This window comes from Otolemur garnettii, unplaced genomic scaffold, assembly GCF_000181295.1.
Source record: "Otolemur garnettii isolate 467f Iridium unplaced genomic scaffold, OtoGar3 scaffold00067, whole genome shotgun sequence".
NCBI classification, from domain to species: domain Eukaryota; kingdom Metazoa; phylum Chordata; class Mammalia; order Primates; family Galagidae; genus Otolemur; species Otolemur garnettii.
This window is the reverse complement of record NW_003852462.1, coordinates 7,271,071-7,288,070: the sequence shown is the minus strand read 5'-3', so window position 1 is coordinate 7,288,070 and position 17,000 is coordinate 7,271,071. Positions and strand designations below refer to the sequence as shown.

General features: G+C 43.7%; 2 protein-coding genes across 3 annotated transcripts in view; both read right to left on the bottom strand.

Annotated features, from left to right (window-relative positions):
- Positions 1–8,329: 8,329 nt before the first annotated feature.
- Positions 8,330–9,894, bottom strand: LOC100956188 (cortistatin). Its single transcript, XM_003803933.3, is given in 4 exon segments — positions 8,330–8,582; positions 9,648–9,760; positions 9,763–9,846; positions 9,849–9,894. Coding segments are annotated over 4 exon segments (462 nt in total). The 3' UTR covers positions 8,330–8,363.
- The window catches only part of LOC100955876 (centromere protein S), a 21,921-nt gene continuing 13,451 nt past the window's right edge, over positions 8,531–17,000 (bottom strand). The window contains exons 5-6 of one of the 2 annotated variants that reach the window (XM_023515227.1): positions 16,290–16,466; positions 8,531–8,582 (exon numbers count right to left, since the gene is read on the bottom strand). In XM_023515227.1, the coding sequence (XP_023370995.1) occupies positions 16,326–16,466 (141 nt within the window). In that variant the 3' untranslated portion in view covers positions 8,531–8,582; positions 16,290–16,325. Of the gene's footprint in view, positions 8,583–16,228; positions 16,467–17,000 lie in introns of those variants that run through there. The other variant, XM_003793263.3, reaches the window with a different exon arrangement.

Below are 17,000 nucleotides of genomic sequence, written 5' to 3'. Positions count from 1 at the left end.
ACCATGGCACTCAACCCCAGGGCAACAGAGTGAGACTTGTCAAAAGAAAGAACTTCCTTCCATGATCATCTTCAAGGAGAGTCAGATTTATTTGGCTTTTTTACTAATGCTTCTAGGGGTGTCCAACCTTTTCTTTCTCTGCCACATATTGGAAAAAAAAAAAAAACAGGGTCCATTTATACTTCTGATGATACCTAACACCACAGATAAGCCAAAAAAGTCCTCACAAAATCAGAATGCAGCCCACGGTCCACAAGTTGGACACCCTTGCTACCACTGGTTCTCACTTATTAGCCCCAATATTTTCTTTTTATAGCTTATTTTGAAAAATAAAAATCTGTGCCTGTGTCTCAGTGGGTAGGATGCTGGCCCCATATACCAAGGGTAGCAGGTTCGAACCCAGCCCTGGCCAAACTGCAACAAAAAAATAGCCAGGCGTTGTGGTGGGCGCCTGTAGTCCCAGCTACTCAGGAGGCTGAGGCAAGAGAATCGCCTAAACCGAAGAGCTGGAGGTTGCTATGAGCTGTGATGTCACAGCACTCTACTGAGGGTGACAGAATAAAACTCTGTCTCAAAAAAGAAAAAATTTCTGCAGAATGGGCTATAAAAATAAATTTTAAAACAAAAATTTATATTTTGTAATACCCATTGAATTGTCCTTAAATAAAGCCATAGCTGAGGGCCAGGCAAGGTGGCTCATGCCTATAATCCTAGCATTCTGGGAAGGCAAGGCAGATAGATTGCCTGAGCTCACGGCTTCAAGACTAGCCTGAGCCAGAGGGAGATTTCGCCTTTAAAAGTAGCTGGACATTGTAGCAGGCGCCTCTAGTCCCAGCTACTCGGGAGACTGAAGCAAGAGAATCACTTGAGCCCAAGAGTTTGAGGTTGCTGTGAGCTATGATGCTAGGGCACTCTTCTGAGGGTGACAAAGTAAAACTCTGTCTCAAAAAGAAGAAAAAGAAAAAGCCATAGCTGATAAAACTACCCACACTCACAAAAGTATAACACCCTGAATTTAATATTTCAGAAGAAGCAAAAGGAAAATAATTTCTAATATAATGGCATGTATGTCACTGTCTGAATGTGACAGTGAGGTTTCAGATGCTTTTCCTTACAGGTTGAATTATTGTGAATTTGACAGAGGCAGGCTAACATGGGCGTGCACTAATTGTCAGCCCAAATACCACCACCAGCATTGCCCTTAGTGATGAGATTTCCCAAAACAGTAATTTTTTTTTTTTTTTTGAGAAACAGTCTCACTTGAGGGTACAAATGATCCTCTTGCCTCAGTCTCCCAAGTAGCTAGGACTACAGGCACCCACCACAATGCCTGGCTATTTTTAGGGACAGGGTCTGCCTCTAGCTCAGGATGGTCTTAAACTCCTCAGCTCAGGCAATCCATGCTCAGAGTGCTAGGATTGCAGGTGTGAGCCACCTTGACTGGCCTGTAATAACATGTAAAATAACATCTATCCTTGATTTAATTAAAACAGGAAAAAAAAATACTTTATGCTTCGCTGAGCACAGTGGCTCATGCCTATAATCCCAGCACTTTGAGAGGCCAAAGCAGGAGGTTGACTTGAAGACAGGAGTTTGAGAGCAGGCAGAGCAACATGGCGAGACCCCCATCTCTACAAAAAATAGAAAAATTAGCCAGGCACAGTGGTACATGTTGTAGTCCCAGCTATTCAGGAGGCTGAGACAGATGGATCACTTGAGCACAGGAGTTTGAGGGTGTTATGAGCTATGGTGATATCACTGTATTCTAGCCTAGCTACAGAGTGAGACCATGTCTTAAAAACAAAACAGGCTCAGCACCCATTGCTCACTGAGTAGGGCAGTGAATAGGGTGCCGGCCACCTACACCAAAGGTGGTGAGTTCATGCCTGGCCCAGGCCTGCTTGAACAACAATGACAACTGCGACCAAAAAATAGCCTGGTGTTGTGGCGGAGACCTGTAGTCCCAGCTACGTCGGAGGCTGAGGCAAGAGAATCACTTAAGCCCAAGAGTTTGAGGTTGCTGTGAGATGTGATGCCACAGCACTCTACTGAGAGCAACATAGTGAGACTCTGTCTCAGAACAAAACAAAAAACAATTAGGTTTCTGGGTGGCGCCTGTGGCTCAAAGGAGTAGGCACCAGCCTCATATGCTGGAGGTGGCAGGTTCAAACCCAACCCTGGCCAAAAACTGCAAAAAGAAAAAAACAAAATTAGGTTTCAGGATAAAATCATTTGAACAGGTTTTGGTCCAGCATGATACTGAAAAGTCATGCAGGATGTGGGACAATTCTTCCTTTCCTGTGCACTGCAGGAAAACTAGTATCCCACCCCTAAGCCACCCACCCATTGCCAGTAGTAACCTCCAGTCACTAAGATAACTAAAAGTATGCACATGTTTCCAAAATGCCCCTGGAGGGGCAGTAATGCCCATCAAGAATTTTTTAACAGTCTAAAATCTGCTGCGTGTTGACACCTAACACATATAAGCCTCACCAAACTGGTAAGTGAGGTAGGGTGTGACTTGTCATCCGTCATTTTATATTATACACGAGCAAATCGGGTTCAGGGACTTGTCTAATGTCACAAGGTTAATTAGAGGAACCAGGAACAAGGTCAGGTCTTCTGGTTATAATGCTATCACTCTTTCTACTTCTGTTTTCTCTTAGGTCTACATACTTTTCTTTTCTTTTCTTTTTTTTTTTTTTTTTGAGACAGAGCCTCAAGCTGTCCCCCTGGGTAGAGTGCCATGGCTTCACTGCTCACAGCAACCTCCAACTCCTAGGCTCAAGCGAGTCTCCTGCCTCAGCCTCCCAAGCAGCTGGGACCATAGGCGCCCGCCACAATGCCTGGCTATATTTTGGTTGCAGCCATTATTGTTGTTTGGCGGGCCCTGGCTGGATTCGAACCTGCGACCTTAGGTGTACGTGGCTGGCGCCTTAGCTGCTTGAGCCACAGGCGCCGGGCCACACATACTTTTCTATTAACATGCCCAGACCACTAGTTTTCTCATACCAGTGTAGTAAGTTGGCAGCTTTGCCAGCTGAGAAAGGCCTAATGTGTCTGCAACATGATTGCCAAAAGCTTTCTCCCACAGTCATGGTGCTGGTGGTGTCAGAGCAGCAAGTACCCAGGTAATGGTATCTCTATTCACCAATTATACTGACACCTTCATCTTTGCCCTCCTAAATTAAAAATATTTGTCAGGCTCGGTGCCTGTAGCACAGCAATTGCAACACCGGCCACATACACCAAGGTTGGCAGGTGCGAACCTGGCCTGGCTAAACAATGACAACTACAACAAAAAAATAGCTGGGTGTTGTGGCTAGTGCCTGTAGTCCCAGCTTCTTGGGAGGGTGAGGCAAAAGAATTGCTTAAGCACAAGAGTCTGAGGTTACTGTGAGCTGTGATGCCACGCCACTCTACCGACAGCGACAAAATGAAACTGACTCAAAAAAATACATATACATATATACATATTTCTGTCAAATACATGGTAGAGCTTTAGTTGACTATTCTGGGTACTGGTATTCTTTACTTGAAACAAACCCACCAAGCATCTGTATAGGAGAATGGAAAAAGTACTATGGTTTTGGAGAGAGACAAATATTGAGTCTAATTTCTTGGGACCTTAGGCTAGCCTAAGGCTCCAAGGTTGAAGGAGTTAAATGGAGCTCTCTAGAACCTAGCAATAGGAGACAGCAGTGGATCCTTTTCATTTCTGGAGGCCAGGAGGCTCCTATCAACAGGTCTGTAAGACGGAAGACCTTCGTCCACAAACTCTAGCCCCAGTGTGTAGTGAGAGCACTTGCAAACACATCATATTGCCCTTGATACTATTTACCTTCCCTCCAGGCCGCGTAGAACAGAACTGTGGCAGCACAGCAATATGTCTAAAAACAGGAGAGTGAGAGAGCAGGCTACGCCTGTTCTTCTGGTAGGAGAAAAGAACAGCAAAGAAAGCAGCTGGGACTAATGAACTCCACATTAGCCATACTCCATTCTTTCAACTTAAGTCAAATGTCGGTCCCCATTAGGCAATTGGCTTTGACAGGAGCTATGCTAATTACCACTTACCAACCTTTAATTTCTGGGTAAAAGCAAAAGAAAAAAGCTAATGGATTTTTCACTTTCTAGAGAGAACGGAATAAAATAATAGTAGCCTGTAAAAACACAAAACACTGCATTAATTACAAGAGTATTAATGGAATTAATGTGCCTTTACTCACCAGCTTGTTTAGCTGTTTAATTTCATAATTATCTATTCAAGTTTTTTTGGTTTTTATTTGTAAAGTTTTATCTTAAATTATTTATTTTGGCTATATCTTATACTACCTGAGGCTGGGGGGGTGGTTATTTTGTTTTGTCTCAGGAGACAGGGTCTCACTCCTCTGTTGCCCAGCCTGGAATGCTGCGGCACAATCATGGCTCACTATAACCTCCAATTCCTAGGCTCAAGCAGTCCTTCCACCTCTGCCTCCCCAAATAGCTAGGACTACAGGCACAGGCCACCATGCCTGGCTAATTGGTTTTTTATTTTTTTATAGAGACAGGGTCTTGCTACATTGCCCAGTTGTCTCGAACTCCTGGCCTCAAGTAATCTTCCTCCTTTGGCTTCCCAGACTGTTGGGATTACAGGCATGAGACACCACATCCAGCCCTACTTGAGGATGTTAAGGACTTTGAGAAGGATCTGGTGTGACCACCAATCCGCTACCTGAGTCCTCTAATCTCTGACCGTGAGGTCCTCCATCCTGTTAGAGAACCTCCATGAGGGGAACAGGCTCGTTCCTTAGGAAGTACACCTACATCGCATTTTCACTTGATCTTAGGCAAAGGCTGACAAGTGATACCCTGCACTTTCAGATCACAGAACCGTCAAGTTGGCTATTTGCTTAAAAGAGATAGAACAACACTTGTGCAACTACAGGGACGTGAACCAACAGGTTAATGCACAGATACTGGATTTACTTCAACATTTTTCAATATCATGTTTACAATACAATCACCAAAAGAGCCTACCTTTTGCTCCAGCTCATAATTTAGTAAGACAAACATATTTGGGATCACTTAACTATTTAATTAAAAGTGCAAAATAGAGCCAAGCACGGTGGCTCACACCCATAATCCTAGCACTCTGGGAAGCCAAGGTGGGAGAAGCGCTTCAGCTCAGGAGTTTGAGACCAGCCTGAGTGAGAGTGAGATCCCCGTCTCTATTAAAAAAAGTAGAAAAATTTGACAAGCATAGGAGTGCATACTCAGGAAGCTGAGGCAGGAGGACCCCTTGAGCCTCAGAGTTTGAGGTTGTTATGAGAAAGTTAGGCTGACACCCAGGGCACTCTGCCTAATGCAGAAGAGTGAGACTCTTGTCTCCAAGAAAAGAAAAAGAGGAAAGGACAAATTACTGTCTTACTAGCATTACTTATACGTTAAAAATAGTACATGGCCCAGCTTTCCTTCGCCTCTTCTTCTCTAGTCTAGAAACAGAGAATTTCCTTTTCTGATTTGTTCCAAATGAAATCCATCTCTCAACTGAAGAAGCTACTTAGTTAAGACAAACCTGAATTCAGCATGCACTGCTTAAATCAAGTTGTTTAAGTATTTCCCCTGAGCTCACTAGTCTGTTTCAAAGGCCTGGAATGCTCTGCTGTCAGACCTGAAATATGAACACTATGAAGGGCTTTGTCAAATGCTTGTCAGCCTCAATTCATCCTCAGCACTTAAGGATCTATTCTGGTGCCAAATGCTGGAAACAGTAACAGGAGAATGAATTCAACCTTCTCCAGGGCCTAATGACCCACATCTATATACCTGACTATATTAACTACAGAGAGGAAGACTTTAAGAAAAGTCTACCAACAGTAGGCAGGGTGATGCACACCTGTAATCCCAGCCACTTTGGAGGCTGAAGTGGGAGGATCACTAGCGCCTAGAATTCAAAGTTACAGGAGGCTATAATCATACCACTGCACTCCAGGCTGGGCAACACAAGAAGATCCTGTCTCTTAAAAAAAAAAAAAGTCTACCTGATGGTAGGAATCACGAGCATATAAATCTGATCTAACATGCAGCCAATGCCAGTTAACATTTTATTAAGTTCCCTGAATGAAGATAGACTTGATGGATTTCCTGGCACTATCATTAGCAGAGCCTCATTATCCTACAGATAACTATCTAGTTAAAAGCTAAAATCCCCAATCTTAAGACGTGTGTGCATCTATCACCCAATTAAAAAACTGAGAAACAGGGCACCTATAGTCCCAGCTACTTGGGTGGCTGAGGCAAGAGAATTGCTTGAGCCCAAGAGTTGGAGGTTGCTGTGAGCTATGACACCACAGCACTCTATGGAGGGTGACAAAGTGAGACTCTGTCTCAAAAAAAAAAAAAAAAACAACTGAAAAACAATGAGCATGATTTTCTTCCAGAAAAATCTTGGAAGACAAAATTCTAAAGGTTAGCTGGCCTTTTCAGGCAGGAGTCTTCCACTCAGTATACTGACCCAATTACTGGTCTCTTAAAGCTGCTGTGTTTGGAAATGTGGGTGCTATTAAGTTTCTCCATCACATTATACTTTATTCAGCTGGTAATTATGAATATGAGCTCAGCTCTGCAGAAAACAGAACAGAATGGTCAGCAGTCATATTCAGTGAGTCTGCTCCCCTGACATCCAAAGAGGATAATACAACCACATCCTCCAGCCAGCCCTTGCTAGTTTTCCCAATATGAGGCCTGACCCTTGGAAACTTTCCATAACTCCAGGTATGGATCTCTAAGCTTTAAAAATCTTCACGCTGGAATTCATATGTAATCAAGCAAGCATTGAGGGGAGAATTAAAGTTTGATGAATACTTTGAAATTGAGGGATTTGTAGCTGGGTGTTGTGGCAGGTGCCTGTAATCCCACCTACTCGGGAGGCTGAGCCAAGAGAATCACTTAAGCCCAGGAGTCGGAGGTTGCTGTGAGCTGTGTGATGCCACAGCACTCTACCAAGGGCAACAAAGTAAGACTCTGTCTCTACAAAAAAAAAAAAAAGAAAGAAAGAAAGAAAGAAAGAAAAGCAAAGAAATTGAGGGATTTGTTTACCCCTAACCCAGAGGCTCAAGAGTTCCTCTGCTTTACATCACTGAAATGGAACTACCCCACTCCACCACTATTTAGCCACTATTTGCTGGAAATTACTGAGGAACGAGCAATATGACAATCATGCATAATACATAGCCATCTGTCACGGAACCAAGTCCAGATACTGAGACTTTGGACGTCTTGGTATTAGAAGTTGAGGCAAGCAGGCTACAGGCTGGGCAGAAGCATGGAGAGAATAATTTTATAGACTTCACTCCTCACAAAGCAAATCTAAAGCTGTAATCCATGAAAAGAATTGTAATCAATTAATATTAGGTCACTAATTAGAACTGGTACATAACAGCAAGTTTGAATGTAACTTTTATGAGCATGTCAGCATGATGTTTTCTGTTTAATAGCGTAACATTTATTTTAAAATTAATTTCAGCTGAAACATGAGGAATAATCATTCTGCTCCTTGAGCGCAATGTTAAAAATTTGCTTTTAGGCTCGGCGCCTATAGCTCAACCGGCTAAGGCGCCAGCCACGTACACCTAAGGTGGCGGGTTCGAATCCCCAGCCCGGACCCGCCAAACAACAATGACGGCTGCAACCAAAAAATAGCCGGGCGTTGTGGCGGGCGCCTGTGGTCCCAGCTACTTGGGAGGCGGAGGCAGGAGACTCGCTTGAGTCCAGGAGTTGGAGGTTGCTGTGAGCTGTAATGCCACGGCACTCTACCCAGGGGGACAGCTTGAGGCTCTGTCTCAAAAAAAAAAAAAAAAAAAAAAATTTGCTTTTAATGTGAGGGAAATATTTTTTATTTTTATTATTATTATTTTTTTTTTTGCAATTTTGGACGGGGCTAGGTTTGAACCTGCCACCCCCAGTATACTGGGCTGGTGGCCTACTCCTTGAGCCATAGGCACCACCTGGGAAATATTTTTTAAATTAAACAATTCATATCAAAATAAACTGGAATGAGATGCTATTCTAAACTCTTAAATTATTTTAAATCAAAGATGTAACAACTTCCAAGCACCATAATGAAGGTTGGAAGGAAAGCCCAATGGCTACATTGAGTATGGTCTGGCAAAATCACAAAATCCTTATCAAAATGTTCATTTTGGATTCCAAAATTACTCAAGACATCGTCAGTTTTGGGTGCTACTGACATTTAAATAAGAAATACTTTACAAATGACGTGGGAAAGAGAAAAAACTACCCTAAAGAGAAAGATCGCTGCTGTTCAACACATTTTATTGAGGTCCATCATTACACGTTTTCCACGAGTAATGGGTGGAGTTTTATTTGCAGGAGGAGAAGGTCTTCCAGAAGAAATTCTTGCAGGGCGTTTTATCTCGGCGAGTGGACTGCTGCAGGGGCCGGCCTTCCTGCCGTTTGGACACCTCCCAGGCTTCCCCTCCTGTCAGGGGCCCGCCACTGGCCTGGGAGGTCCACTCATACCACCAAGCAAGGAAAGTCAAAAGGCTGCTTTTCTTTGTTTCTGCCGCTTCCTGCATATGCTTTTAAAGAGAAGCAGATGGCAAAGGAAAGAAAAATCAACAGTCTGGCTCAGCCAGCATTAAAATATACACAATCCCTTACTTTAAAAAAAAGATGCCCATAACAATTAATCACATTTCCATTTAAAAGATGAGAAAGTTAAGACAATACCTTAAAGAACTTGCTCTAATTAGAAAAAGATAATTTTCAGTCAAGGAAAAAGAACTGCTGGTTTTGTCCCGCAATCCTTACTGAAGCTGTTAATTAGAAGAGGTCAGGAAATCTGCCATTTTCTCTCACCAAGTGACTGGCAATTAAGAAGTCCCCCTCCCCGAGGTGGATGAGGCTAATTTAGCTCATTTTCCCCATCTTTGGACACACACCTGGATGTCCACAAGTTGCTCTTTGAGACAGATCAGATTAGACTGAGATGTTATATTCTGCTCTTTCAAGTTCCTTAGAAAACGTCTAGGAGTAATCTGATGATAGATGACCTGTCTGAAACTCATCTGGTAATTTCAGAGAAAAATCCATTTTTAATGGTCAACTTTATGTACTCTTTCTTGGAACTTTTTCAAAATGGAAAAAAAAATAAATCACCTCATAAAGTTACAAATTCTCACAAGGAAAATGTAATGATGTCAATTAATCGGCACTAGTGAGAGCATGTGCTGTAGATATAAATTAAGGCTCCAGAAGTCCGTGCGACTACTGTGGGCATTTGCAGAGCCATGATTGTGCTGCAATAGACTGGGACAATCACTCAGCATCTCACGGACTAGCAGACGGAGCACACTGGCAGGAAGAGGATCCCCTTGAGCTACAGTGGTTTCTAACAAACTTCTTGGGTCGAGACAAGTGAAGGCAAATGAGAACCAATGTTCTGCGTGCGACATCACAGTACCCAGGCCAGTCAAGAACACTACAAAGTTCAGCCCTGCATCTTGTCCTACTTGTGAACTGCAACCCACGCACACACAGCTTGCCATGCAGATGCTGGGGGTTTGGCACACATGGCCAAACGTGTCAACAAAAGAAGACACAGGGAGTGGGCCAGTGTGGGGCTGAGCAGGGACTGTACTCACCCTGCTGTCTTGGCCAGTGGGGCCACCCTCCAGGGGCAGGGCAGCTGTGGCTGTGGCCCCCAAGAGCAGCAGCAGCAGGAGGCCCCGAGGCAGCAGCATCCCGGGCTGGCTGGCACTTCTCCCGCGATGCTGCTGCTGCTCTTCCTTCTTAGCAGCCCTGAGATCAACGTCGTGTGGACTTGGGCCTCTTCTTTGGAGACTGCGGGTATTTTAAGCTCAAACTCCAGCTGTTTTTTTGTCTATACATGTCTAAAACCTGTATCCCTCTTTACTCACGCAGTGACGCATAAGCCTGAGCAATCAGTGCCCACAAAAGCGCTTTGGGGTTGTATTTAACCCCTTAATTAAAGCCTCAGTTCTCTTCCTGTGTTGAGAGTGAATCTGCTCTTATTTTGGAATGCATGTGTGCTTCCTTCTGAAGATGTTCTACTTCCTCATAATTACACTGATAGCAAGCAGGAAGCCACAAGAACAAAATCAAGTGATTTAACATCATATAAAATTAGGCGTAGATAAGGAACTTAAGTGTGAAATTGTGCCCATATAAAAGCATGACTGAGTCTGCTACAGGCAGAAGAAACCCGAAGGCAATGAGGACAGAGAGAGATGCTCTGACAGCAGCCCCTGGCTTCACCAAATCTCGGGCAAGGATGACTCAAGTGATTGTCCCCCAGCACTGCCTCCCAGCCCAGCAGGTACCTTGGGAGACTAAGATGAGAAAATCACTTAAGCCTAAGAGTTTGAGGTTGCTATAAGCTGTGATGTCAAGGCACTCTACCGAGGGTGACAAGTGAGACTGTCTCAAAAATAAAAATAAAATAAAATAAAATCCTGGTTTTGCCATTTAATCAATCTCTGTGTAGCCTCAGTTTCTATAAAATAGGGATAAAAATAGCACCTGCTTCCTACCTCCTAAGAGTTGTGAGAACCAAATGAGATGGTGTGAAGCACCTATCAAAAGCAGAACACACAGTAGGTACCTAGTGTCAGGAATTCTTTTGTTTTCTTGTTGAGACAGTCTCATTTGTTGCCTTTGGTAGAGTGCTATGGCATCACAGCTCACAGCAACCTCAAACTCTTGGGCTCAAGTGATCATCTTGCCTCAGATTCCTAAGTCATTGGGACTACAGGTGCAGGCCACAATGCCCAGCTTTTTTTTTTTTTTTTGCAGTTTTTGGCTAGGGCTGGGTTTGAACCCGCCACCTCTGGCATATGGGGCTAGCGCCCTACTCCTTTGAGCCATAGGCACCGCCCAATGCCCAGCTATTTTCTACAGATGGAATCTTACTCTTGCTCAGGCTGGTCTCAAACTCCTGAGCTCAGCCAATCCACCTGCCTTGGCCTGACAAGTGTTGGAATTACAAGTGTGAGCCACCACACCTGGCCAGGAATTATTAAGAAGACATCCTCAGGGCCAGGTGCAGTGGCTCATCCTTGTAATCCTAGCACTCTGGGAGGCTGAGGTAGGTGGAATGCCTGAGTTCACAGGTTTGAGACCAGTCTGAGCAAGAGCAAGACCCTGTCTCTAAAAATAGCAGGGCGTTGTGTCAGGCACAGCTACTCAGGGATCTGAGGCAAGAGGATCACTTGAGCCCAAGAGTTTGAGGTTGCTGTGAGCTGTGACGTCAGGACACTCTACCAAGGGCGGTAAGTGAGACTGCCTCGACAAAAATAAAAAATAAAAATAGTCAAGTGTTGTAGCAGGTGCCTGAAGTCCCAGCTACTTGGGAGGCTCTGGCAAGAGTTGCTCGAGCCTAAGAATTTGAGGTTGCTATGAACTATGATACCACGGCACTCTACCAAGGACGTGATACTCTGTCTCCAAAAAACAAAGACATCCTCAATCGATCCACCACTGTATAAAGAGCTCTTCACTTTTTTATACAGAAGTGTTGGAAAGCCCTGACCAGACCCAGCTAACTTAAGTGAGGGCTCCTACCCACTCCACTAGCACATTTCAGACACAGAGACAAGTATTCAGGGGGCTCCTACTACATGCCTGGCACTACACAAGGCACGGAGAGATCAGTGTCCACCACTTAAAGGCCTGCCCCACAAAAGCTCATAATGCAGTGTTTTATGCAATAATATGTATGTGGTTGGCGCCTTAGTCTCTTGAGCTACAGGCACTGAGCCCAGAGTTTTCTTTGTAAGCAGAAAAAACTTAACAGCCTGAGCCAAAGTGAGACCCCATCTCTAATAGCCGGGCACTGTGGCAGGCACCTGTCATCCTAGCTAATCGGGAGGCTGAAGCAAGAGAATTGCTTGAGCCCAAGAATTTGAGGTTGCTGTGAGCTGTGACGCAACAGCATTCTACCCTCTACCCAGGGCCACCAAGTGAGACTCTGTCTCAAAGAAAACTGAAGAAACTTTTAACAAATAGTGCCCAATAATGCAGCAGTTTCCAACCTTTTTGACACCAGGGACGGGTTTCATGGAACAAAATTTTTCATGGATGGGAGTGGGTAGTGGGGAGGGGACAGTTTGGGGATAATTCAAGGGCATTACATCCCACCTCAGATCATCAGGCAGTAAGTTCTCATAAAGAGCACGCAACTTAGATCCCCTACATGCAGTTTACAGTAGGGTTCCTGTTACTATGAGATTCCAATGCCACTGGTGGATCTGACAGGAGGTGGAGCTCAGGCAAGGCTGCTATCAATGGGGAGTGGCTGTAAATACAGATGAAGTTTCACTAGTTTGCCCTCTGCTCATTTCCTGCTGTCCAGCCAGGTTTCTAAGAGGCCATGAACAAGTATCAGTCTGCAGCCCAGGAATTGGGGAACGTATCAATAATGGAAAAGCTTTTCCATCCCCGGAGGAGTTCAGGAGCCTGGGAACCACACATACGTCAGGAACGTGGTAGAAGGGGTTCCTATGGAGGGGGAGACAGCACTCTGATGATCTCTGAGAAGGGTTCTCTTCATGGCTTTCCATAATTCAGCAAAAGTAATCAGCATACCCAATTAACCTTTCTTGGACATCTGGGTTTTAAGAAACCAGCTACATACAAGCACAGTATAGACCTTTCCCTGTGCATTCCAGCTGCTGCTTTGCACAGTGGGGATGCTATGAAACCTCACTGGCTCCAGTAACATCAGTAATAAAAAATTAATACAAGCTCTTTCATTTCTTTCTTTTTTTTTTTTTTTTTTTGAGACAGAGCCTCAAGCTATTCCCCTGGGTAGAGTGTGGTGGCATCACAGCTCACAGCAACCTCCAACTCCTAGGCTCAAGCGAGTCTCCTGCCTCTGCCTCCCAAGTAGCTGGGACTATAGGTGCCCGCCACAACACCTGGCTATTTTTTGGTTGCAGCCATCATTGTTGTTTGGTGGGCCTGGGCTGGATTTGAACCTACCACCTTAGGTGTATGTGGCTGGCGCCTTAGCCACTTGAGCCACAGGTGCCAAGCCAGGCTCTTTCATTTCAAACATTTTTAGTAATTGTTACAAGTAGGAGGGATAATAAATATTTTAAATGCAAATTGCCTCTGTTTACCAGGTTTATTTATTTCAAAGACATTTGCTTCTTTATACGGTTAATCATCTAAAGGTCAGTGAAAGCACAGATGAGCTTCCAAAACTCCGAGGAAGCAAGCCTACAAAGAAGCACCCTCTAAAGTCCTTCCTGCCATCTGTCTCCAAAGATGGAATTGTAAAGGATGACATTCCAGAGTAAACTAAACCCTAAATGGAATGTGCAGAGGAAGAGGCAGCTCACAGAGGAAGGGGAGTCAAGTCAGCTATTCGTAATGAAGTCTGTGCTCCCAGGTGTTATAATCCCTAAAAAATACATTATAAGACCACGTGGTCTTATATACACAGGTCATCCACAAGCATGCCAAATAAACCAGAATATTACATGAAGATCAAGTCAGTTTCTCATCTGACAAGAAAATTTGACATCAAAATACCCATACCAACCAGGAGGTCCCCCTAAAATCAACTCATTGATATTCACATATCTTATTAGACAGGACACCCATATCACTCACCGTTTCAAGTCATTTTATATACTGAGATTCAGAAGCTACAGAATCTGTAAAAATAACATGTTACATTTCTACCCACTTCTTTTTTTGCTACATACAACCTCATTCCAAGGGATTTTTAACACTGTTCACTAACAAAAGCACAAAGTTTCAGCAAGTCATACACTTACTAGAGTTGAAACCCAAAATGCAAATCTAGATCTGTCAACCTTTGGCAAGTCCGTAGCCTCTATTCCCTAAACTCTTCTTTGTGAATTTAAAGGGAGCTTATCCAAAAATGAAACTGCTAACAGATGGGTCCTTGGCTGAATGTACTATAAGAATGGAAGGCTTTATGATTTTTTCTTTCACAACTATGATACACAGATATTGTAATTAACATGAGATCAAATGATTAGTTTTTTTGTTTTGAGACAGAGTCTCACTATGTCGCCCTCAATAGAGTGCTATGGAGTCTCAGCTCACAGCAACCTCAAACTCTTGGGCTTACGCGATTCTCTTGCCTCAGCCCTCCCAAGTAGCTGGGACTATAGGCACCCGCCAAAATGCCTGGCTATTTTTTTGTTGTAGTTGTCATTGTTGTTTGGCAGGCCCAGGCTGCACTCAAACCTACAAGCCTGGTGTATGTGGCTGGAGCTGGCGCCAAAGCCACTGAGCTACAGGCACTTTTTTTTTTTTTTTGAGACAGAGTCTCACTATGTCACCCTGAGTAAAGTGCTGTGCTGTCCCAGCTCACAGCATCCTCAAATGCTTGGCCTTAAGTGATTACTTAATGCTTATCTCAGACACCTGAGTACTTAGGACTACAGGCACCTGCCACCAACGCCCAGCTATTTTTTTGAGATGGGGTCTCACTCTTGCTCAGCAATCCACCTGTCTTGGCCTCCCAAGTGCTGGGATTACAGGCGTGAGCCACCACACCCACAAATGGTTAGTTATTTATAAACCTCAAAGTGTAAAGTTTAAATTCAGTGCTTTAGTACAACCCAATCAGGACCCATGCCATTGTGTTGGAAGCTTTCCTATCTTCTAATAAACTATGGCTCTGTTGCTTCTGAAATAAATTAAATTTTTTTTTTTTGAGACAGAGCCTCAAGCTGTCCTCCTGGGTAGAGTGCCATGGCATCATAGCAACCTCCAACTCCTGGGCTCAAGGAAGTCTCCTGCCTCCACCTCCCAAGTAGCTGGAACCACAGGCATCCGCCACAATGCCTGGCTATTTTTTTTTGGTTGCAGCCATCATTGTTGTTTGGTGGGCCTGGGCTGGATTCAAACCCACCACCTTAGGTGTATGTGGCTGATGCCTTAGCCACTTGAGCCACAGGCACTGAGCCAATAAATTAATTAAGTGCTTTACCATGACCATTGCTTAGCACTTCCCATTGACTGTAAGGCTTTGGAGTATCTTTTGCTGATCATATCAGAGCATGGATGGTATAAATTCTATCCAAAATACATGCCCTTTTTCCTCTTGCCCACTCTAGAGTCAGCAGCCCCAAATGTGAATGCTGTCTCTACTGATCAATAGCCTGGTGATCCTGGGCATCTGGTTAACCTCATCAAGCTCAGTTGGCTCATCAGGAAAATGGTGAGAGTCAGATCTACTGGCAGTCATGAAGATCCAATGAGGTAATATACAGAGCCACCAGGGCAGTGTGAGGCCCAAGGAACAGCCTCTGTAAATGCCTGTCCTTTTCTTTACCCTAATGCCCCACAAGGGAAAGGTACACTTGGACCTCTGGAAACTCCAAAGACACAAGAAGACAGAAGAATTGCACCCCTGGAGCATCATCTCTCGTCAACTATTAAAACAGAGGACAACATATGAAAGCGTTCTGGAATACTAGTCCCAGATTTTCCCCTTTAGCCAAACTTCTGGCTTATCACCCAAAAATAATCACAAAGTAGCCAGAGAAAAGTCATATAAACTGTGTTTTCGGAGAAAATCATCTCTAAAAAGTAAAAAGGACTAGGCAGGTATGGTGGCTCATGAACTCAGGAACTGGAGACCAGCCTGAGCCAGCGCAAGACCCCGTCTCTACTAAAAATAGAAAAACTAGCCAGGCATTGCGGCAGGTGTCTATGGTCCCAGCTATACTGGAGGCTGAGGCAGGAGGATCACTTGAGCCCAGGAGTTCGAGGTTGCTGTGAGTTATGACACCACAGCACTGTACCCAGGGTGACTGTCTCTAAAAAAAACTAAAAAGACCATTCCTAGACATACATCCTTTTATCTGGTGATCACAGGTGGCATGTATTAAAAACATTAGTAATCAGAAGAGCTAAATACATATAGCTTTATTCCTCTTTCAGAGATTGTCATTTAACCCAGAAAATTTTGTCAAAGAATGAAGAAAAAATTGTAAGTAACTGTAATTTTTGCTTGAAAATGTCAACCATGTTAATTGCCAGCATAATTTTTTTTAATTGAAATAGACAAAACTTCCAGCACATATCCTTCAAACACATGCCTTTTGTGTGGGCTTGGGAGGATTTTGCTTAAGAATTTCCAGTTCTCTTTTAAACTAGATTTAGCAGTTAATCACTTAGAGAAGATAGGACAAAAAAGCTGCCTGGCCTTTTATCTTTTAATTTCTATTTATCCCTTCAAAATTCTTTTTGTGACAATACACATTTCTAGGTGACTCTACCTGCTAAAAACTGCATTTTCCATGTGTTGAGAGAGTTTAATCCTCATTTTCTTCTGCTCCAGCCTCTGCTGGCTCATTTACATTTTTGTTTTCATCCTCTAACTTCTTTTTCTTCTTTGCCTTTCGTTCTAGGTTAATCTGAGCAATCTCTTCACTTTTCTCTGTAATGTATTTTACCTACAAAAAAAGGAAAAAAAACCCTGTATTTATATCTGGTTATAAATCATTTTATAAGCCTAAAAAAATAAGTAATGACACCCTCCCCAACCACCTACACCCAAAGAATTGGGTGGAAAAGCCTAGGTGACATTTCTTAGATTTAAATATGGCTTCAAAATTTATTCTAGAAAAAGGAATCAATACAAAATAGTGATCAATCAACACATTGCTATTCACATATCTTCCAAGCAAGATACTTCAATGTAAGAGTACCTTAAATAATCAAAAGAATTAAGAAGTTGAAGCTTAGGCTGAGCCTGTTGTTCAGTGGGTAGGGCACCAGCCCCATATACCGAGGGTGGCGGGTTTAAAGTCAGCCCCAGCCAAACTGCAACAAAAAATAGCTGAGTATTGTGGTGGGCACCTGTAGTCCCAGCTACTCAGGAGGCTGAGGCAAGAGAATCGCCTAAGCTTGCTGTGACCTGTGGTGCCACAGCATCTACCAACAGCAATAAAGTGAGACTCTTAAAAAAAAAAAAAGGCGGTGCCTGT